Raw genomic sequence first — 23094 nt, 5'->3', positions numbered from 1 at the left:
CCTTTCTCTTGTCAAACCATAACTGAGATGCTCTGGAAAACTTCTAGTCAACTGTGGAAAGCTGACTGTTATAATTCAATAAAAACACCTCTCATCACAATGTTTTCAATAGCATATAAAAAAAAAAGTGAGAAAGCATGAATAGAATAAAAAGGAACTAAACATTTTTGTCACCTGTCGTTCTACACCTGTCATTGCTGATATCTTTTTATAAAAAAATCATACCTTCACAAGGGTAACACATGGATGAGCAGTCACTTTAATACCTGTTGTGAGAAGGCCTCCTGGAAACAAATGATTAAGACAGCTTTTTGTGTTCATTAATTCTGCCAGTTTTTGTGTGTGCTTCTGGCTAAACCAGCTATATATAAATATTTAAACAAGCAACATGTTCCTAACAGCCTGACTCATTCTGGATTTTTTTTGTTGTTGTTTTTGGTTGGTTGGTTCAAAACAAAAGGACAGTATGCTTTTATATTTACCTATTGCACAATAAATTACCTTTCCATTAAAGTAATTCCACCACTAGACTGAATAGCTCTAGAGAAACCATTTGGTCTGTAGGCTCAAGGACTCTAATTAAGCCATTACATACAAGTGCACTGAAACAGCCTTGGAGAGTTCATGAGTAAACAACACACTAAAGACAGGCCAAAAAAACCCCAAAACAACCTCCCTCTGTAATAAAGTACAGTACAGGATACAGATGATATATGTAACGACTCCATATGGAGCCATTACAGGCAACAGTAATGCATTTAAAATATTTATTATGTTAATTCTTGAGAATATTTAAAACACAACACCTACCTTAAAGGTTCTAGCAACAAGTTGATTTATAATCAATTGGGGGGGTGGGGGAAAAACAAAAACAAAACAAAACAAAAAAAACACACACAGCATCTGGGCAAGCACTCCATCCCAATCCTAACCACAGTGTGTGGCTACTGCAGGAACCTTTGGCCTGTGTTCACAGGGTCCTGGCTCCTTGGGAATTCTAATAGCCATTCGGAGGACAGCTGGAGTTTTATCACAGACTTCTAGCTTTTACTCTGAATTCCTTCCCCTGTGTACTTGGCTGAGAATGTTACCATTCTCATAATAGCTTTATATATGCAAGAGAACAGGTATCTGTTGTCAATCAGTCTTCTAAAAATATAAAAATATTTGATATTTGATATTGTGAAAAGGTCTTTCAATCATACTTCAATTTTCAGTTTTAATAAGGAATATCTAATTAGAACGATCACTTTAGAACTGATGTGTATTCAATTGATTTCATGTAAATGGACAATTAAAAACATATTGACTACGATTAAATATAGTCAAATTGCAAAAACATACAATCTGACAATGTTGTCATGTGCTCTTTCAAAGAGTGCATAGAACATTTCTGCAGCAGTCAAAACAGTAAATTCTTTTGATGCAACTCCAGTCAAAGCTGTAAACATTCCGAATTGCAGTTTCTTGGAACTTTTTGTTCCCTTCAAGTTTTTATTAGTGACTTGCACTGGGCTTTCCCCTGCCATTTTTTTCATCAGTTACATACAGTATCATCATCCATCTTAACTCCTCTGGTTGTTCAGAACTACTGATAACTTCTTCATTAGATTCAGGGCAGCAATCCTCTCCCTCCAGTGCACAAAGCCATCTCTCACGCCGTTGTCAGCGAGGCACCCAAYATATGATCTTCTTGTTAAGGAAGTCTGCTATGCCTTAATGGGATTTCCTGCAGGCTTTGGATCATAACCATACAGGAAAGTAGCTGCTATTACAAGAATGGCTCCGAAGAAAAAGACGCTGGATAAAATAGGAAGAAAAATCAGTTATCTGTTTTCAGTTGATGAAGTGCTGTTATGTAATACAGTTCAAAAGAAATGGCATTTTTTCCTTTCTCAGTACTGCATGAGAATATAATCAGGAGAACTAGCATCTGTCTAACTTAAAATGAATTAAGTAATTTGCCTTATTTTTTCTGGAGAATGATATGGGAAAAACATGCAAAATTGTGACATGTTATGAAAAAAAATCAAACACAAATACAGTTTCATGAAGCAATACCAAAGGGATAATCAAAGTAATCTTGTATTTCTTTCTTTTGACCAAAGCACTATGCAAAATGCAAGCCAAAGAAGTCTGAAGTTTGTCTTAAAACAAACCACTGCTTCTCAAGAACCAGCCCACAAATCACTAAATCTTATATTTTGGCAGATAATTAAGGTTTTATACAACAAGAAGATAATAAAGGGATCTTCTGTACTGAAACATAAGGGCTTTTGACAGTATTTAGGTAACTGCAGGTCTGAAATAAAATATCAAGGCCATTAGACAATAAATTATATTTTACAAAAAGAAACCTGTTGAAAAGACATTCTTAATGTTAACAATTTAATTTTCTGAACCAAACACTAAAGAACAGAGAGCATTACTCGCTAAGTCTTCAGAGAACACAGATAACCTATTTCATATTTCTCTGCCACATATTCACATATTTCATTTCATATTGAACAGCTAGATATTTACACATATTATCACAATCAGAAATATTTGTTGAAATGAAATAGATAAACTCAAAGTGTATAAGAAACATAATAAGATTAATTCTTATTAAACAACTCACGTTGTTACTCAGTTTGTTACATGAGACATCTCAAGTTTGTTAAATGAAACAGAGTCAAATTTTGCATGCTGCTAGTTGGCTTTATCTCATTCAATTATTTACCCATGTTTTCATTTTGACCATGCTTGCTTGCAGGGGCTAACAGGTTACTTATTAATTTACAGTTGAATAAATATATTAATTTATAGTTAAAAAATCTTATCACATTCCATATTTGTTTTTGTTTAACAGGATAAATGCAGGTTAGTTATGATTTAAAGTCTTAAATCCAAAGCGTTTCTTTTTTCAGCCTCTGTTGTTCTAATGCCCTTTTTGTATGTTAAAATAAACTCGTATAAACTTTGGAAACACTATTTTTAGACAGGATTGTTTCTCCATATCAGAAAAAAAACTGTTACTCAAAATCTTTTTTATATTTTTAAGTATGCGGAGTGTATGTAGATCCATTATAAGCAACAGCAGATCCTGTTAGTATATAGGAAGGTGGACATTATTTTTATACTCTTGCATGCACTGCCATCATAAAAGTCATCATTTCAGAATCTTTCAGTGTATAAAACAGTAGAGCACAGAGCTGCTAAAACCAGATCCACAAACTGTCGAATTATAGGATACGTTTCCAGGCCCCATACACTATTTGCTGTCTTTCTTGGTTAAATCTTTTAATTAATAAATATGGTATTGGCTTTAGAAAAAAATAAAGTCTTTGAACTACTGGCCATCCTTGGGCAACCAAACTGTGTTATTTGTCTGACTGCAATCACCTCTTTCAGAAACTGCTTTGAGATTGGATGGAAAACCATACAGCAGGATTATCATCCCTATCACTGTTCAGCTGTAAGGCATTTTATGATGAGTTGCGGAAGACATGAATATTTAGAGGATAAAGAAGAAATTAGATGTGGGCAATCTCTTTTCCACAGACCTATCCAGAAGGGCCAGCAGGGGGGAGCCGAGTTCAAGAGTAGAGCCATGCTCATCACAGCCAGGTATCTGACCCAGAAAGAAGTGACCTCATAATATGAAAGACCAGAGAACAAAAAAAATGGGAGAAGGCATGAAAATAAGGTTAGAACAAGACCAATTAAAACAGAGAAAAATACATGTTGAACTCTGGAGAGTGGGCATGGTGGAAAAGATATTTGGGTACATTAAAGAACAAATGGTTAGAAAATAACAGAAGAGAAGGAAAGGTGATCTAAAACAGAGTTAGTAAGAGACTGGTTCAATAAAACCTGAGCAGAAAGGCTCGATTATTCTTGACCTATGGGGACCTGGATGTGAGAGAAAACTAAACATTGCCTTCTCTATGGCAAAATTAAACATGAACTTGGCATATTATAAAACTAGACTTTTATGAGAAGGCTTGATCTAAGCCTTTTATGAAGTGTGCCTTGGTTTTGCTCTTGTGCTTTATTATTGCTCATGTATGGTAATTATCGGGGTATTTCTCTCCTGCTCCCCCTAATACACGTGGAAAATAACAGTTACCTTGTAGGGACAAAATCTTGCAGCCAAAAATATGAAATCAGTGTTGACAGTATAATAGAGAGGGATGTTGCAAACCCCTTTAAAATGTTGTCTGCATATTTTATAACCGCAGCAATCACAAGGCCTCCAAGTGCCTGAAAAAGACAGAGATTCAGATTTGTAGCCCAATGATTTCAGTAGGAATATCTATTTTAACAACATGCACTTAGAGAAGGCTTTCTTGTCCATATCTAGAAGTATTACATTTATTTCATGCGTTACCTTTGAAGGTAACTTTTGCAATAAAGTTCTTCATTTGCCAACAAATAAAATACTGATTATATTTCCAACATTAAATTAGTGGAAAATACTTGTATGCATTTTTAGCCACAGAAGGAAAAAACGCATATTTTCTTCTTTTTTTTTTTCTAATATTTCAAAAGAGGTAATATTGTGCACTTTTTATCTTACACAACTCTTAATCATAATATTTGTTGACAGATTTCCAGATTTTTATTTATTTTGAGGCTTATGCTAGTATGGATGGACCAGACTTGACTATAGAATTTTTAGTAGTTTTATGGGCAAACATTAACTCTCCATCATTTACTGAAGAATAAATTCCACGTGCCTTTACAGAAAAGTGTGATTTTAGGTATCTTACCTGTAGAACAACAACTATCCAAGTGAGTTTATTATATCCTTGAAAAAATCCATGCTTTGATAGTTGTTCTCCATCATAAATATATACACCCATGAATCCAAATATGCCACCAAAAAATCCTGAAAGTGACAGATTGATTGATTCAAAAGCTTCAAAGCTTTAAGGTACTTCCTTACATTCATTACTCAGCCCTGATCCAATAAAATATCTTCATGATTTAATTCCACAGCTCTGTGGGTTTGATCAAGAGGCTCTATCAAGGTGTTAGAAGGATCAAACTCTGCCAAAACATTTATTTAACTATAAAAATGTATCTTATATGTAATTTTTTGCATGCAGGGGAAACTAAGGGGAATCCACTCAAGTGAATCCACTCCAACAATCTCTTTTGCGAAAGAAGCACAAAAGATACTACTTTCACCGAATTTCTAACATCAGACGTTGGGCAAATTGGTCTGAGCTGAGGAAAAGCCCATTCAATAAAAGGAAGCAGTTCTGCCACCATGATTACCTAGAACTACAAGTAGAGGATATTTCTTTATCAGTAAGTGCACAGTAGATAAGGCTAGTAATACAGCACTCACCTTTGTACTGAAATAATCACACATTTTTCTCTCAGTTTTGTTTGCACATGAAGCAAAGCTTTATTTTCCTAGTTTTTAATTAAAGTGCCTGTGTATAAAAGCTGTCTATGGGAGGAAAAAAATATTAAAATGTCTCAAAGTATTGATTTAGAAACATATTTTAATGCTCCTGCATTTTCCAAAATATTGTCAGATAAATAAGTTCAAGTTAAATCAAGAACTAGGATGAGATCAAAAAGCAGTTCTCACAATTCCAGCTAGCAGAGTTTACAATATCCTTACTCTAAGCTTTAAGAGTTCATTTACGAATAACACTGATCTTTGACATTTTTATGATATTTTCTGCACATTTATCTTTATTCTTCTAAATGTAATATTGCTCTAAGAGATAACTAAATTCAGACTTACCAAGCTGAATGTTTCTGATCCACACTGACTGTTTAGTTTCCTTTAAAATTTTCTCAAAATAAACCCCAGCAAATCCACTGGAAAAGCATGCTATAAGAACTGCCATCAGGCCTACAAACTGAGATCCCGCTGAATGTTCCTTAGCAGCTGTTGCTTGAGAGTCCGAAGGCCACTAGATGCAAAAACAGTTAAATAAACTTCACTCACAGGATTAAGTCATGAGCATTTATTAAGTGCAAGTTTATTTTCTAGCAATAGTAACAATTAATGGAGACAGACATATGCTAGTAAGAGTTTTATATTTTGCATCATATATATTTTTAAAGAAATGCAAAGCCACAATTTTTCTGTCTGTATTTTAGTAGGGAGTGAAATTGGGCTATAACTGAGAGGATTCCCATTTACTTACACAGCCCAGGAATTTACTCAACATATTTTATAAGCTGGCACTGTATTTCACCTCCAGGATGAATTTTAGCCTAGTGATACACAGGCATCAACCTTTGCCATCTAAAAGTGACTTATATGTTCTCTACAGAAATAGAGACACTCAGAAAAACGCTCATTAAGACAGGATGAACTGTCATTTGAATTCTTCAGTGATTACACAGAAAACTAAAACAAGGTGAATTTTGTGAAGCAAAAATCTCACCACACACCTAAAGCTTGCAGAGGAAAATGCAATGCTGTGGCCAAAAATGCACACAAAAAGCCTGATAAGTTCAGAACTAAAACTTCTGACAGTACCTAAAACTTCATTTTTTAAATTTAATAATTACAAACTGAAGAATATTTAACTTTTAGCATATCCTAGAAACTTTTCTTTAAAAATTCTTAGAACACTCTCTGTTCTCATGATCCTGCCCTCCACAATGTACAAGCTGCTGTACCTTAGAGGCCAAATTCACCTCCTGAACGGGTTCAGATGAATTTGCCATGCTGAAATACATCACAAGATGATCAGCAGTCCTGAGCTGGCACAGAAGGTCTGGAAACCCAAACCTCTGACGTCAGTAGTGTGCTAGCAAATGGTGTTATCTCAGTGATTGTCAGGTTGCTCTGGATGCCATCTCATTCCCAGTAGAGTACTGGGACCACAAAGAGGTGTTGCCTGTGAGCACTATCTGCCATTCCACAGCCCTGGCCAGGTGTGATTTGTAATTCAGCCATATACTGGTTTTCGTGTGCAGCTGGCAGATCAGGAAGCTGTATAATCATTACAGAAATCCACATTCCTTGAATAAACATATTAAATAAATACAAGACACCTGTTAATATTTACCTGCACAAATGCCACTCCTGTCATCAAGATGACTAACGAAAGCCATTGGTATACACCCAGTTTCTTGCTTAACATGAACACAGAAAACAATGCTGTGGTAAGAATTTTCAGTTGATACGTAACCTTAAAAAACAAAAAACAAAAACCTTAAAACAGTTATTATCACAAAATTCATGTTTTTGTCTGAAACCTGCAGAGAAAACAAAATATACAATACCTGGTATGTGGCTGCATCTAGGTTTGACAATGCTATATACAGCAAGTTATTCTGAAGAGTGTAAATTCCTGATGGAATAGCAAGTTTGAGAGTTTCCATGGGCTTGTTAAGAATTTCATCATGCAGCACTCTGTTTAGAGTCCGTAAATTGCACTCTACCAAAAGAAACAGAAAAATCACTGAATGAAAACCCTTCCCTGCCTCCCTACCAAAAAGAGACAGCTGTATTCTGTTCTTTAAAATTGTTGACTACTTTTTGCAGCCATCACAGCAATATCAAAACACCAAACTATCTTTTGCTTTCATAAGGCTATTAAAAAAAAAAAAAATCTAGCCTAGAATACCAAAACTATGATCACTCACAATACCTCAAGTAAAACATACTAATGACCATCCTATATTTGGAGAAGATACATCAAAGATCAGAAGTTTTGCTTCACTTCAGATTTTCTTACACTTAACCACTTAGATTATCTGCAGTCTCATTTGAATATGCATATTTAATTATGTATGGAATTACCAACAATTAAGTATATACAATTATATTTTTAAATCACTGAACACTAGATATATATGTCAAAACTGGAAAATTCAGCACAATGTAAGAAATAAGAAATATAGTAGAAAATAACTTCTCCTGAAGTCAAAACTATTAATGAAATTGCTGTTCCCTTGCACATCCACATGACTTGGCTCATTGCAGGCTTTCATATTGTCATTCTTGCTTTGGACTCACTAACGCTGTGCATCTTTTCCTACTGCTACTCAGGAGTTTTATAAAATACCTGAACAAACAGCTTCAAGGCTGTTAAATTTATTCTTTCTGAGGACCCACATCCACTTAAAAAGTCAGTAATTATACATGTTATATAAAGTGTTGAAAACTGAAGCATGATTAGTCTTCTCAAGACTATTTCCTAAATCAAAAAGGAAACACTTTGTGAGATTCCTGTACTCAAATGTATGTTTTGTAGTTGCCACTACGATACAGAATATCAAAAAGGAAAATGACTTGGTGAAAAATTTGACACATACTACTGTCTTTGTAGACCAATAAAATACAGGTCAAAATCTTCAGAAGTTCAGCAATAACTACTGCGGTGGATGATAAGTAACGTGGTCCTTCTTCTTTCAGCGTCCGAGAGTAACGCATGGTCAAGACTAAACTTGTGGTCTGAAAAACCAGGATGCCCAAGGAAAGGTATTTTAAATTGGTAGACATTTCTTGACTTTGGCTTTCCTGAAACAAAACAAAAAACCCAAAGACACACTTAAAAGTGAGACAGACATTTCCATTATGAATAAGCATATTAAAAAAGCTATAAAGGGAACTCAGGCAACAAAGCAAAACAAATAACAAAGCAGTGAATATTTATTATTTCAAAACAAGTTACTAACAAATGAAATTAGTATGGTTATATATAACATGACAATTCACAAATAGCAAAAGTTCTTCAAAAGAATGTGACAGAGAATGTGTCAATGGACTATATATTCACAAAGTGCACCGACATACATATTTTAAAGATTATTTCTAAGTTTTTATAGATTTTCTCCAGTCAAGTGGATGAAGACAGCTGAATCCCTATATGATACATACACTTAAGAGATGTGGCGGTAATCTGCAACTGACTTTGAATCACAGATATAAAGAAAAACATAAACTATATATTTGTGTCCTATCCTATAATTTTTTTTACAGCAAGAATTCTAAGGCTGCAAAAACTTTTTAAAAAATCTATTGATAAATAAGAAAAAAACGCCTGGATGCAGAAACACACAAAGGTTCTTTGAAAGAACCTTAGAAAACATTCTTGTATGAAATAATATAATTCAATTCATGGAGCAAATGAATTGCACAGGATGGTATAAATCAGAAATTTAAAGATATGAATGCAAAAAAAAAAAAAAAAAGGCTAACATTTCTCAAAGAACAGTGTCTTGTGGAATAACTCATGGCATGGAGATGATAATTGGGGAATCGTGTATCCCCAAGAACAAAATGGAGAAGAGGATCAGTTTGTGAAACAGCAATGTTTTTGAAGGTTAATTTGCTATAACTTAGAACTAGGAGGAGAAACAGAAGAAAAGAATGGCTTTCCTTAGGATACGGACAGTCAGATGATGACAAAGTCAGAGATCATACCCCCGGAGGAACACCAACAACACACACAAGACAGGGAGAAAAAGGGAGCAAAAAATCTCCAGAAAGAAAAGACAGGAGTGAACATCAAAAAAAGCATGCTTCTGCTCCTGGAGAAGAACAATACTGCAAATGTAAGAGCCAACTTGCGCAAACAATTCCTTTCACCTTTCCCATTTACCTTTTTTTTTTTTTTAAAGGTATCAAGAAAAAATCCTATGGCTACACAAATTACAATTCTGAATCTCATAAAGACACACAAATAACACAATTTTAAAACTGATTTTTTCAATTTTCAAAATGTTTCTGAATATACTGCATTCAGCACATCTCTGCTGAGCTCTGACATCTCTGTATTCAGTAAACCTGTATGGTGACCAAGAATTTTTACAAATCTTCATAATTCTTACGAGAATCATTCCTTAACCTTCAAAATAAGTCACAATATCAGAAAATCACTTTCATATAATACAAGCATCTATTTCCTAAGCAGCTAAAAGTGAATTTTAACCACTTATCACAAGCAGCTTACTTAGGATGAGCAAATATCAATACCAACAGACAACACTTTAAACAAACAAAGAAAAACAGTAAAATTATAAGAACACATACCAGAGCACCATCTTGAACGGCAGTCGTGTCTTCATTAGCAATCCTAATCATGATTCAAAAAATAAAGGGCACCTTTTCACAGAAACACTACCAATTTAATCTTGCTTTTCCTGATTAATAACAAATCCATCTTCTCCTATTCATCAAGTGATAGGTCACACAATGTGATTCAAAAAGCTGCCACTAGCAGAATGCTGCACTTCTTCAAGAGTGTTGCATTTCTTTACCAGAATCCATTAAAGAAAACTCAGCGACTCCAAAATTCATACTAAATAGACTGCAAATGTCAAGTTTAATAGCTGAAATAAGGACATTCATTAAAAGCTATCTTATCAGAGGCTAGCAAGACAGGCTTGTAGAGAAAAGGTGTCTCACGTTTCATGCAGTATTTTGAACTAGCTGCTTCATCAAGAAGGAACTACACAGACCGGAAATCTCAGGCAAACACCCACCCTCTGCTAAACACACACAATACCTCTGCAACTTTCCTTCTCTCCCCCCTTCCTGCCAAAGGCCTGCAGAGCACTTCTTAAAACTCCGTGCAGACTGGAGCAAGCTGGACCCAGCCAACCAGCCAAGGGGAGAACTTGCAGTAGCTGAGCTGTGATCAGCTGCTGTTTCACAGCAGGGTTAGATTTACAGATTACAGCCTGCAGAGGTGTAATCGTTCTTCTCAAGACAAGTTCCTGCAGGTTCCTTGCAGAAGGCTGTGCAGCCATTCGCTAACCAAAGTAACCTTCAGGAACAGCCACACTTTGATCGTCTTAAATCAACACTGAAAACGAATGTTCCTGTCACAGTTCTTGTAACACAAGATAACACCCAGGCTTAAGATTTCCTCACTGGCCTTTGGACTGACTACTCAGTTCTCCACAGGATATATCTCTGCCACTAATGCAGTGCTAAGTCCACATCCGTATTTGTGATTTCAAAAACTCAAAACTGAGTTCACAATAATACAGTGACTTTACTAGATTTGTTACCCTCTCATCTTATTATCCCAAATTAAAGGGAAAAATCAAAACTCGAATCCCCTGCTTCTGCCTATTTACCCATACACCACACAGACACACCCTGAAGTAACAGCAAGCACCAGCAATACGGGAGGCAGAGAAAGAGGTTAAGGGCAGGCCTATATGGAAAGTCAATATCTGGCTTCATGCAGAGATGGTATTTACACTACATGTAACCAGTGGATAAAACACAGATACTATCATAAAGTATTGTTCTCCTTAAAAGTATACAAGGAAGGAATTTGGTAAAGGTTTTATGGCATAAGGACACAGGATAGACATATAAAGGAAGCAATACAAAATAATATGAAAATAACTTCTACTGACAACTATTCAATTATTCCTTACCCCCCCAAAAAAAAAAGTTAAACAAATAATTTAAAAAATCCTATTATTATGCCTGCAAACTAACCTTCAAAGCACTGTCATTACTTGAGCTTGTCCTTCAGAACAAAATGTTCAGTTATAGGTCTTGTTGCTGCTGCTGACTGCTATTTCATTTTACTATTAAAGAGCATAAAATGCCTAACCAAGCAAAAAGCACTTGCACATTAGTTAAAATATAAAGCTGAAGAGAATTAGACAATCAGGTGCTTAAAAAACAAGAGGAAAAAAAACCACAAAGTTTATCAAGTTCTAAGTGCCAATACATCAAGTTCTATGTTKGAGATATGCCACAAAATAAACACTGATTGAGTCCACCTTATGCAAAGAAAAATAAAAAAGTGAAAAATCAAGTCTGCTTCCGGTAGAACAGGTATAGACACACATTCTGGGCATTCTTGAAAGCAAGACTGCAGATTAAAGAAACAGAATCATGTTCTCATATTTCTCAACAGAAGTATGAGCCTACTGCTGATGTTATACTTCAAGCGGTCAGCAACAAGGAAAARTCGCCAAGAAAGGTACCCTAAGAGCTTGCTCACTGAACTTGGAGGGCTTATTTTAAAGAGCAGTGTAGCTCTTTCTCCTTCTGCAGCGTGGCAAAGGCTCTGCTCTTCCCCATGCTGGGTACATACAAATCATACCACTTGTGTTTCAACCACAACACAGCTACATTTCTCAGAGAGAAGTTCTAACTCATGAATCTTCTTTTCAGAAACTACTGGAGTCAGGATTGTCTTCTTTATGCCTAAAAGTAGTATCTAATGCAATAACATAGTTTATGTATGAGAATTACTATCCCAGATGGTTAATAAGAATGCACAGAACTTTCAGGATCTCGTTAATTACTGCTGAATTAGTTTCCAAACAAGATTTTACACACATACTATTCTTTTAAGTGATGAACTTGGGCCTCTCACTGAGCAATGAATCTCCCTTATCCTTCCTTCCTACTAAAACACATATTCTTTAATATCTATGTAAAATCTTTATAAACTGGAATAATGCTGCAAATATTTGTAATAATCTCAAAAATTCTTCTTTTTCTCTGTCTCTATTAATGTGTTTTGCTTGCCTTATATTTGACACAGGATTTTTCCCTATTCCTTCCCACAGGCTATCATTGTCAAAATTCCCTCCCCAAATAAACAGCAATTTAATTTTCACCTAAATCACTGCAAGTTACTTTATCATTTTAAAACTTACCTTGCCCTTTCTTTTGTTCTTCAGCCTGTTACTCATTTTCCTCAATGGATACTTTCCAACGTACAATGTACTGAGTATGTAAAAAATAGCTATGTTTTTTTCTTAGTGCTCCTGTTCTTCTTGAGAAATGTTATTAAAAGTAAATCCTGTAGCAAAGTTCTTCCTTTTGCTTCTAGCAGAAGCTCAACAATTAAAGTTTTGTTTTCAAGCGCAGGTTTTGTTAAGGCAAAAATTTCCAGTTTAAAATTTTTCTAACTGGTGAGAAAGCCTAAGAGCATCACTACAAAAGACGAAGTAATACTTCCACAACAAGGATTTCAAGTCCAACAAGCCAAGCAGAAAAAAAAGGATGAACTTTGTTTCAACACAGCTCTTTACTGCCCTAAACACAACCCTATCTAGTCCTTTTCAAAATCATGCTGATATGTTTTAGCATTTATACACAGAGCAGTTACACATTTACATGCAACTACCAAAGATCAAGCAAAGATTTCTCAACTTCAAAACGGTCAGTGGTGGCTTTATCATTGATTTGCTGGTGCTGATGTTGATGGTGCCATTCAATCAGGAAATTCACACACTGCCACGTCTACTAACTGGAATCCAACTGCGTATTAACTCATGTCAGTATTTAAAGGTGGTCTCTTCAAAGATGGTTCTAACCTATACATAGGATAAGCTGGGAATTGTGAATCTTAAACATGTTTAAAGTTCCCTGTGACCATTTATTTTCTTTTTAATTTTGGTATAAGGGATAAAGTAAGAACCCAAAATAGGATTTTTTTGATGAGTATTTGGTTTGGTCTGAAGAGTGTTAAAGAGTCACCTACCAAATATAAAACCTCARTGTTTAGGCAACTCGGGCTCACACTGAATTAAATCTCACATCAGTACCTCTTACCAGATGAAGACTTCCTGTATGCACACAGTAGTGCAATAGTTTTATATTGACACAACAGTCACTGAGCCAAACTCCGCCCGCCAACACAGAAATTTGATACAACCTACCTTACTGCCTCTCTCTATTCAAACAGTACATACACTGTGTTCATTGTATAGACACAGCACAGAAATATCCTAGTAGCCACGTTAAGGGTCYAGGAGCAAGAAGTCATTCAGTTCTCAGCTCCAGTTCAAGTTTCCACCTCTCCRAAAGCATACACAAGTACAATAGCAGGCTGGGCAGAGAACAAGGCACTGCCCTAATGCAATTCCAGCAGATGTACCAAGCCAGTGATGCAGCTTGGTGCTGAAAGACTGAGCATTAAATATAGCTGTGGTTCGGCTGCAGTGCCCACTAACAGAATTTATGAATTACTAATCAGGCCTGCATGCTAGAGGCAGTGCAGCCATCCTCAATCATGGTGACCTAGTTTAAGCAGAATCACACATACTAGATAGCACAGTGGAGATAAATAATTGGAGATAAGTAAGCCTGAAGACTTATTTATCTGCAGAAACCTAGTAGTTACAAATAAAAGCAGACATCTAAATTACTGACAGAGTCTAAGTCTAGAAAGATTCAAATTTCAAAGAGGAATAATCTAACTATTTTACACTCATTTTTCATCTGGATCTTAGGAGATAGAGATCTTTTGGATCTTCAGAGATACCCTCCCCAGGGTATACCCTCTCCTCCCCAGAGATATCCTCTTCAGAGATACCCTCCGCTGACATAAGATGATAAGTCCAGCTTGCAAATAACTCAAGAACATTAAAAGAGGAATAACTGTATCTAGCAAGCCTGTCCCACAGATCAAGGATGTGCATCTGGAACTATTTTTAAGTAGATACCTGAGATTTGATTCCCATAGCTACGTGGTTAAGACCCTTGTGCCAGCTACTTCAAACAGAAGCCTAAGCAAAGCAGGCTGCAAAGGCACCCTGGGAGATTAATGGTTAAGCATACAGAACCTGTCTTAACAATATGCTGCTCTTCATAAAGCAAGTTTGCCTACTCACTACCACCCTACCTTTTCCAAAGCCCACACCTTCGCACACATTGCACCTCTACCATCCAGAGTATCCCATCTCCTTAAACCATGGATCCTTCTCTGTCACATTTGTAGTTTTTATCGTGGGTTCTCACCATGTCTAAGAATATACAAGATAACCACGAACAACAGTTTTCCAAAGGAAAAGGTAAACTAGTTTCTTCACAGCTACCATCTGCATCAAACTCACCCCATGGCCTTGAAAAAAAAAAAAAAAGGAAAAAGATGTTTCTTATTTTTGTATAAAGGCAGACCTCTATCACAGAGCTGGAGTATGTACTGACACAGCTTTTGTGGCACAGGTCCCATGCAGTAGAGAAGGCCCGAACAGGTCAGGCTCATGGGGTTCACATATGTTCACAGCAGTCACCTGCAGTGCTTATAGACAGAGGCAGCTCTGTAGGCTTGGGAAAAAGTCTACAAGATGTAAATCAGTATTTAAGTCCCAGCTTTGCCTGCCTGCAGATTTGTTCTTTGAAAAGCAGGAGTTTTCTCAGATCCCAGCCCTCCTGTATAGAGGCTGACATGATAGATAAGCCTGCACTCACTCAGTACATCTTTGGAAAGGTTCTGCCCAAGTCTCAAATAAAACACCCCTGTCACTGCAGAAAACAACCTCAGTCTTCTCTCTGGATTCCAAGTCTTCTTCATTTTGATTCACAAMATAGTTTACAGGATTTACTAAAACATGATACAATTTTGAAGAATCTTGTGCCATTTATCTTTTACCTCCCTAATTATTCTATAGTAGGTATTATTTTATGCTTTTACTCATTACCTCTACACTTTTTTGGCGTTCTGATCTAACCCACAAGCTTTTGACCACTAYTACTAGTGTTTTTTCAACATGCAAAGCCAAGAACAGACCCACGGTGCCACAGGGGCACCTCTGGGGGTAATTTCTGGTAATTTCACACAGGGTTCTGTGGCAAGCGCAGCAAGAGCCTTCCCAGCAAGGCTGGGCTAGCATCAGCCCGCAGAGGCGCCTGGGGGGCGAGCCGCGGCTGTTGGCAACGGCGACGCTGCCGTTAACCGGATCTTTATCCCTTCTCCACACCAGGCAGCAGCCCCCACGCCGCCCCCTCGCCCTGGGCGGACATCTCTCCCTACCGGCCCCAGGGCCTTTCCCGTCCCGGGCGGCCCCAGCGCGGGTCTCCCACCTGCAGGGCGCGGGCCRCGGCCCAGCTCGCCCCTCGCTGCCGCTTCGCCCGCCTCGCCTCAGCCGCCCGGTGTTTCCGGCTGCCGCGGTGCCGTCCCGCAAAAGCTCCGGCTGCAGCCGTGGCCCCGCCCGCTCCGTTCCCAGGGCCGCGGCGCGCAGCGTGCCCGCCCGCGGGCCCCGAACCGCCGCCCGGGGCGCGGGACGGGCGCGCGGGAGCAGCGGGGCCGCGGCCGCGCCCTGGRGCGCGGGGACGCGCAGGGAGCTGCGGGATGGCTCCCTGCGTAGGGAAAGGGGCCGTGGGGCCAGTCCAGGCACGGGAGCCGGAGCGGCAGGGGGATCCAAACGCCTTTTCCAAGCGCAGGGTTGYCCCCCTCGCACCGCTCCTCGCCCGGCCTGTGGCAGCGGCGACCTCCCGCCCCAGAGACCGTTATGGCCGTTACAGCCGTTAGGGCGCGTGCCACACGCCGCCGCGCCAGCTGCCCCCTCCCCCCCACCTGCTCCCCTCCCTTGTGAAGTAAAATCATATCATTCATTAAACCTCATCTTTGTACACGCAGTAGTTGTACAGTGAAAACACATCAACGTTGTGCATGAAATCCACGATACCTTTATTAAAGAAGTGCAATGTGAGGCCCAGGCAAGATACAGAGCTCTCCCAAAGTAAGTTAGTACGCTAAGGAGCCAACGGTCCCCCAAGATTTAAAAATTTTCTTTGGGCAGGACTGCCCTGAGGTCTGGAATTCAGCTTCAGCCATTTGGGTGGATCAACAGAGTATTTTTGATACTGGTGGGGCCTGTGGTGCACAGAGCAAACCGAGGAAATCCTGGCCCCAATGAAAACTATAGTGTAATTTGATGGGAAGTATATCCCACTAATTATAACTGTAAACATTATGAGACATAATAAGCATATTAGTAACAAATGTAACTTTAATACTAGGTACATGTTCTGTAAAACATCAATTACAAGTATGTTTTTGAAGAATGCACTTTGTTAACATCACACACTAGCCTACCACACAGTTAAACCATTACAGTGCTGTTCTAAGGGTAATAGTAGATAAAAGGTATTATCAGGACTACAGTGAAGGCACCACTATTAACTACCCGCCCGTGTGCAGGTCACCAGGCAAAGAGAAGATCACTCCACCAGCTCCAAAAGAATCTGCTGCAAAGCAGGGAACTGGTTTTGAACCCAAAGAGTGACAGTGAATTTCTGTGCCCCATTCTATGATTTCAGCATCATCTTGAAATTAAACTTGCAGACAAAATACTTGAGGAAAAGGAGCCCAATCCCAGGATTCTGTCAGTTTTATCAACTTAATCAAATTTCCATTTATTCCCATTAGAAATGTTGTTTTCCAGCACTTCATAGGCTACCAGTCTAATCTGGACCACACTGCCTTCTGTGCTGCTCTGCACAGGCTTGCTTACTATAAATTACAATTAGCTTCATTTTATGTGATGATGACAAGTGTCAGTGCTCAGTTTGCATATACGCAATTTGATCGCTCATCATGCCCCTTTTCTGTTAATAACGAAATATTTTCTAGGCAACAAATCAAGTTTCAGTTAGGTATGCATCACATTTCTAGTTAGAATTTTAAAAAAATAACAAAATTATATCGATAGGGCACAATATGTTTTTTTTAAATGATATCTAAAACTGATAAAACTAATGACACTTATTAATTACTAAAACTAAAGGTAAACTAATGGCATATTAGTAAGACATACAACTTAACAGCCAAATAATGTATGCCAATTTGACTTTTCTTACATCAAGTAATTAATCTAATATTATAGAGTAAAACCAACGTCTAGGATGCCAAACACATCTTCAGAAGTTCATACAGACCACTTTGATACAGCAGCAGAGGCTGCAAAGGCACTCAAAGCACTCAATAGCAGCAGGAATCCAGGACTGGAGGGTTTGCCAGCAGAGCTCTATAAGAGAACAAGTTTTGATTCAAAATAATYCCATTCATTACTATTATTAGGCATGTACAGTTTCAGGGAAGTCTTGTTAGCTTTATTATGTAGATATTTTATTAAAAGACCATGTTCCACACTGTATGCATGCATAACCAACARGTGTTCAAATCATAGGCAGGATCCATACTATAAAACACTTATGTGGTCCTACTTTTCCTCATTTTTGGCTCAACCTATTCCTGTTTATTATATTATACAGGTATTCTCAAATATTTATTCAGATACATGTATTTAGACAGATATCTCACTGCCTACTTAGTACTTTGAGTTTTCTATATTTTGCTTAGGAAGAAACTAGTAGAAACAACAATGAGGAAAAAGTACTTACCACTTGGCTGCCCCCCGTGGAAGATGGATTCTGCAAATAAAGAAAAAAATAAGCCTAGAAGTGCTCCCACACATGGTTTTGAACATACAGTTTTGTCTACAATCAGCACAATGTTAATAGCCTAACCAAGAGAGTGGTTTTAGGGTGTTTAACAACTTTGGCACAGATGACGTACAAAGTTGTGGTTCTACATTGTTTATTCCATCTTACATCTGAAAAAATCAGCTAAAATTTGTGTACGGGCAAAAGTCTATATTTTCCTCTCATTCTATTATCATATTTCATAACTATAGCTGGAAGATGAGATTAAAAAATGAGAAGTACTGAAAATAAACAAGCAAAAGAGGATAAAACCACTTGCTAGCCAAAGACACAAGAAACTAGCTTATCAAAGAGGTGAAGGATTAAATAAACAGAGCCTATGCAAATCTACACAGGAAACAGGAATTTGAAAATAGAGGAGAGAAAAATGTAGCAAGGCCTGTAAGAGATTTAGGCTTAAAATTATGGCTTTTCTTTGTATAGTAGGAGGAGAAAATATTGAAACTTTCTCCAGACTGACTGAGGCCACATTTTCCACACCTGCTGCTTTAAATATGCTCCAATACAAAACGAATGAATACACAATGGTCTCTTCAGACACAATCACCCATAAATTGCTCTACTGGCCATCCAAGTTCCTTGTTTGCTAAGAAAGATAACAAACAGTGATGAAAGTTTTCTTACCTGTTTACCAGAATACGTGGGTCCAGAAGTAGAAGAACCCTGTAAAATAATTTAAAACCATTTTTCTTTTTTGTAGGAGTAATGAATAACAGTTGATGACAACATAGTACTCTTGAATGCACCCTGAATATTGATAGTTCTCATACCGACTTTCCATTTAACTTCTTGCTCTTTTTTCCCCCCATCTAAGTGAATGGTCTCAAATAAGTTCAGCTGTGTTCTCTTTACTCCATTAATAGTGTCTGAGAATTTTCAAGACAAAATATCCTTCTAACTGAACTGTAAAGTTTGAAACTGGAACAGCTCCTGATCACTTATCCCATCATCCTCAATAAAATGAACATTAATGACTAAGCAATGGAGTATCTCACAACTTTGTTATTAGGAGTAATGAACACTGCCTCATCCTCACGTTAAGGCTTGAAGACAATATTCCATTTCAATATATTGGCCTGTAATTTAAAATCCTGTCCTTGTTACTGTTCCTTATTTGAAATAATAATATTCATGTTTCCAGTGTGATTGTGGAATACTCAAAGGAAAATATTTTGAGGAATACCCTTACTGGTTTTCCTTGATTTCTGCCTCCCGAGGAAGATGAACCCTGAAAAAAAAATTAATATCCTTCTTTGACTCTAAACCTATTTGTACTTAAGTATGTTCTTCTTGCCTCAAATAAAGGACCACAAGAGAAGGAACATTGTTTTGTGTCTAGTCACTTCAAAATCCTGGGGAAAAACTTATCTGGAGATAAGAATATTTAACATATTTCGGTTAACAGATATTCTTTTGAATGATATGTATTAGCCAAGGRGAATCTAATTAAAAGTCCTCAAGAAAAAGAACTCTTTTGTAGTAATATCTTTATGATATAGAAAGGAAAACATAACAAACTCCAGTTAAATATTAATTTGCTTGGAATCAGTCTACAGCTAGCTCTGAAAAAATAGGTGTTACAATACAGTCTTACTTGAAGAAAGTTTTAACAGAAAGTTATTGAGAAATAAAAGTGGATACTGAAAAATCAAATATGCTACAAGAATCTTTAAAAAAAATGCTCTTCCTATTTGAATAGTATTGCCTATAGAAAATCTTTGCAAGCAACGGCTGTTTAAGAAATGCCAACAGTCTCACTATTACTATTCAAGTATATGACAATATAATAATTTTTACTAGCTCCTTAATCAACAGGTRGATAAGATGCATTTAAAATAGTTAGAAAGTGAAACCTGAATACAAAGTATGAGATTACTATGGATTAAAACAGAAGTAACTATTCAGCAAAAATCACTTATGAAAATTAAAGATCCTATATTTTCTTCCATGATTACTAGAACTAATCAGAGAATGTTGGGAAATACAGTTACCAAGTAAAATACTGGCTCAAAACTATGCTACTGAGTGAGAATAAATATCGTGTTCMCATTTGCTGAGATTATCCTCAATGAATAAATCATTTAATACTTTTATACACTTATCCTAAGTAACATGCTTGATAGAAACTATGCGGCCCATAACTAATGGGATATGATTTTTCTTCAGGTTTCCAAGAGGAAAAAAARRRRAAAAAAAAGATCAGTATGGAAAGTTTTTACTTACTGGTTTACCATGTGGTCGGCCTCCGTAAGATGAGCCCTGCAGGAAGAAAATCAAACACCTATTACTTAACCGTAAGACATGTAAGACATATTTGTTTGGCCAACAGATGCAAAGCACSTAAGTTCATTTTCACACATAAATATATGCATATAAAATGTCTTTTTTAAGTCTTGTGGCTCTATTGGAGACAAAAACAAAATCTCTATTTTATTTGTTATTTTCTGCTAGCTGAAACAKGCATTTTGAGTGTAACTTGTGTATTTTTTTGTTCATTATTCCATATATTCTTTTGGGAAGCATGTTATTTGTTTTGAAGCATATAAAAACTGAATTATTTAGATCCTTCCTTTCTCCATGACATAAGATATACTCTGCTTAATGGTCATATATTTGCCTATGATTAAAAAAAAAGTTTTTTTTTTTCAGTACAGCAGAATGAAACATTAAAAAGAATAATACTAATGAAAAGGATAATCCCCCCTGGCTCTCCTTTATTGAACAGCTATCAACTAYGTATTTTAGCTGTCTGGGCTAGTTAGGTATTGCTATCAGTTACAAACCACTAAGTATACGAAAGAAGATGTCCTTAGAAAGGGTACGTAGGGAGGTRATTACATTAAAAGATTGTTATTGTAGCAGAAGATGAGAAAAGCAGTATTACTGTGGGTAAAACACCAAAATTCCTACTTTCAAAATAATATCCATTTRTTTTACACCAAGCTTCCAACAATATAATCTAAACTGACATAGACAAGCCTTTCTATTTATGGAATAATTTTAATTGAAAAATTACACGGAAAAGAAGATTTGAACTAATATTGACATCATGTGAAACTGAAATACAAAAATAGCTGATTAAATTATCACTTGAGCTGAGGCACTTAAGTATAACAACTGAAAGTGTGATCTATGCAGTTTCCTTAAATGAAATCTGTTGACGCTGTTCCATTTCAGTTACACAGAAATACTGACCGTTTGGAACTAAAATGACTCTTTGAAAAAACGTATTGTTAGTAAACTCACTCCATCRTATTTTTCATTTAATAAATTGCATGTACGAAGAAGAGCTTAAAAATGAAGTGTTGCTTACCTGTCCACCATACTGACTGCTTCCAGAAAAAGGTGAACCCTGTAAAAAGAATGTGAAACTATAACTTTTGTAAATCACTAGCACCCAAAAAATGGACCTAATCTGAAGAGCATTCATGACAATCAGTCAGACTTTCTCAGAGGAGGACTCTTAGTTAGCAATGCAAAAGAAAATGGCTACTTATTAGAAGACCACATCAGTAGTTTATGCAATAAGATGAATCCTGCAAACTTTTCTTATATTTTATTTCAGTTAAGTGCATTTGCAAAAATACAAAGTAAAATCTTGTGTCTAGTGATTTCACTAGACTTTGTGTCTAGTGATTTCAACAGGTATTTTTATTAAAAGATGACTGAAATGTGAAGAGACTGATTCACTAAAAAACAAACCACTCCATATAGATAATTGTGACCATCTAAACTCAATATTTAATTGTTTTTGTGTGGTTACGACARCCAAGCCAAGTTCATCCCAGAGAAACTAATCTGAGTCTGAATGAGAAATGTTGAAGAAATATTGCTCACCTGACCACCATAGTAGCTACTTCCTCCAGAAGAGCCCTGTATTAAACAGAAATAGGAATAGCTACTTTTTATAAAATTCAGACATATGTAGAGGACAAACATAAAGAGAACGTCTTAATTTACTGCACTGATTAGACAATTTGCATTGATTACTGATATACTTTTATATTTGGTAGACTGAACAACTAAAGGACTTMGTTTCTACTGGAAAGATAGCTTAGCTAATACTTTATGTGTTGTTTCCAGCACCTATGATGCTCAGTGCTATATTAATGGCATGCATTTTTTGCTTGATCGCATAATCTTAGAGAAGTCACCCAGGCAATTATGGCTATCCTGAGACGACAGTTAACTGAACCCTTCTTAAAAGCAAATTAGGCTCAAAATTTCCCATTTCAGTACAATATGAAACAACTTTTATTATGTATATAGTTGCACAGAAGGAATTAATGCAGTGTACTTGCTTGATAATTTTCCAGTTACACATACTTTGAAAAATAAACAGTAGGCAATGAATACTTACTGGACTTCCACCAGGACAGAGACATCCACCCTGTATAACACAAAACCAAACTAATTTTCTAGAGAGTGCATGACTAGAAAAGATGTTTGAATTAGCAAATCAAACTCAAACCCTGATGTTGCAAGGAAACAGACCATAAAATCTTGCTAATACACTCAAATTTCATCTAGAGAATAGTTTTCCCTTCATCCTCCTTCCAGGATAGGTGTGTAATTAGTGATCYAACATTTAAATATAATCTAATTATTCACTTCAACTTATAATAAGAGTACTACACACATAAATAATGTAAAAAGTTCTGAGTAGTACTATATAACACATTTGTTTTTTTCTTTTTGCTTTTTCAGGGAGCCAGAGCACCTGGGTTACATGCAACATTCCAACAATTTCTAGATGTTGTGGAAAACACTAAAGATGACTCCCAGTGGAGGACTACTAGGTGATTTCTACTCTGAGGTAACTAGCTGAAAGGTGGCCAACAGGTTTGTGAACAGTTTTTGTGAAGGAAAAATACTCAAGGTAAAYAGTGAGTGACTGAGATTTGCAGCAACTG

The 23094-nt window shown here is 36.8% G+C and overlaps 1 protein-coding gene and 1 long non-coding RNA gene across 3 annotated transcripts; both read right to left on the bottom strand.

The window, feature by feature from the left end:
* Positions 1-173: 173 nt before the first annotated feature.
* On the bottom strand, positions 174-12977 carry SLC35A3 (solute carrier family 35 member A3). Of its 2 annotated transcripts, none has more exons than XM_026038003.1 (8): positions 12604-12977; positions 8281-8485; positions 7246-7400; positions 7029-7151; positions 5747-5918; positions 4755-4873; positions 4112-4245; positions 174-1800 (listed from the first exon to the last, which is right to left on the bottom strand). In XM_026038003.1, the coding sequence occupies exons 1-8, from the start codon at positions 12637-12639 to the stop codon at positions 1710-1712; spliced, it is 1035 nt and encodes a 344-aa protein (XP_025893788.1). In that variant the 5' UTR covers positions 12640-12977; the 3' UTR covers positions 174-1709. The 2 variants fall into 2 exon arrangements, with proteins under 2 accessions (XP_025893788.1, XP_025893787.1); XM_026038002.1 differs by lacking the exon at positions 12604-12977 and adding an exon at positions 10001-10070.
* A 4562-nt stretch (positions 12978-17539) lies between these two features.
* On the bottom strand, positions 17540-19383 carry LOC112946209. Its single transcript, XR_003249184.1, has 4 exons — positions 19371-19383; positions 18806-18844; positions 18080-18109; positions 17540-17703 (listed from the first exon to the last, which is right to left on the bottom strand). It is a non-coding gene; the product is annotated as an uncharacterized LOC112946209 (long non-coding RNA).
* Positions 19384-23094: the final 3711 nt, after the last annotated feature.

This window comes from Nothoprocta perdicaria, unplaced genomic scaffold (assembly GCF_003342845.1).
Source record: "Nothoprocta perdicaria isolate Ctin4 unplaced genomic scaffold, notPer1 scaffold_20, whole genome shotgun sequence".
Lineage (NCBI taxonomy): Eukaryota > Metazoa > Chordata > Aves > Tinamiformes > Tinamidae > Nothoprocta > Nothoprocta perdicaria.
This window is presented reverse-complemented; position numbering and strand designations above follow the sequence as displayed.

Bases quoted from the DNA above. Each gene is read 5' to 3' on its own strand.
- SLC35A3 (XM_026038002.1), bottom strand. From the start codon at position 10,051: ATGATTAGGATTGCTAATGAAGACACGACTGCCGTTCAAGATGGTGCT. The intron at 4,874-5,746 runs GTAAGTCTGAAT...TGTCACTTTCAG, and splicing joins GATCAGAAACATTCAGCTTG to GATTTTTTGGTGGCATATTT. The intron at 1,801-4,111 runs GTAACTGTTATT...TATTTTATCCAG, and splicing joins CAAGATTTTGTCCCTACAAG to CGTCTTTTTCTTCGGAGCCA.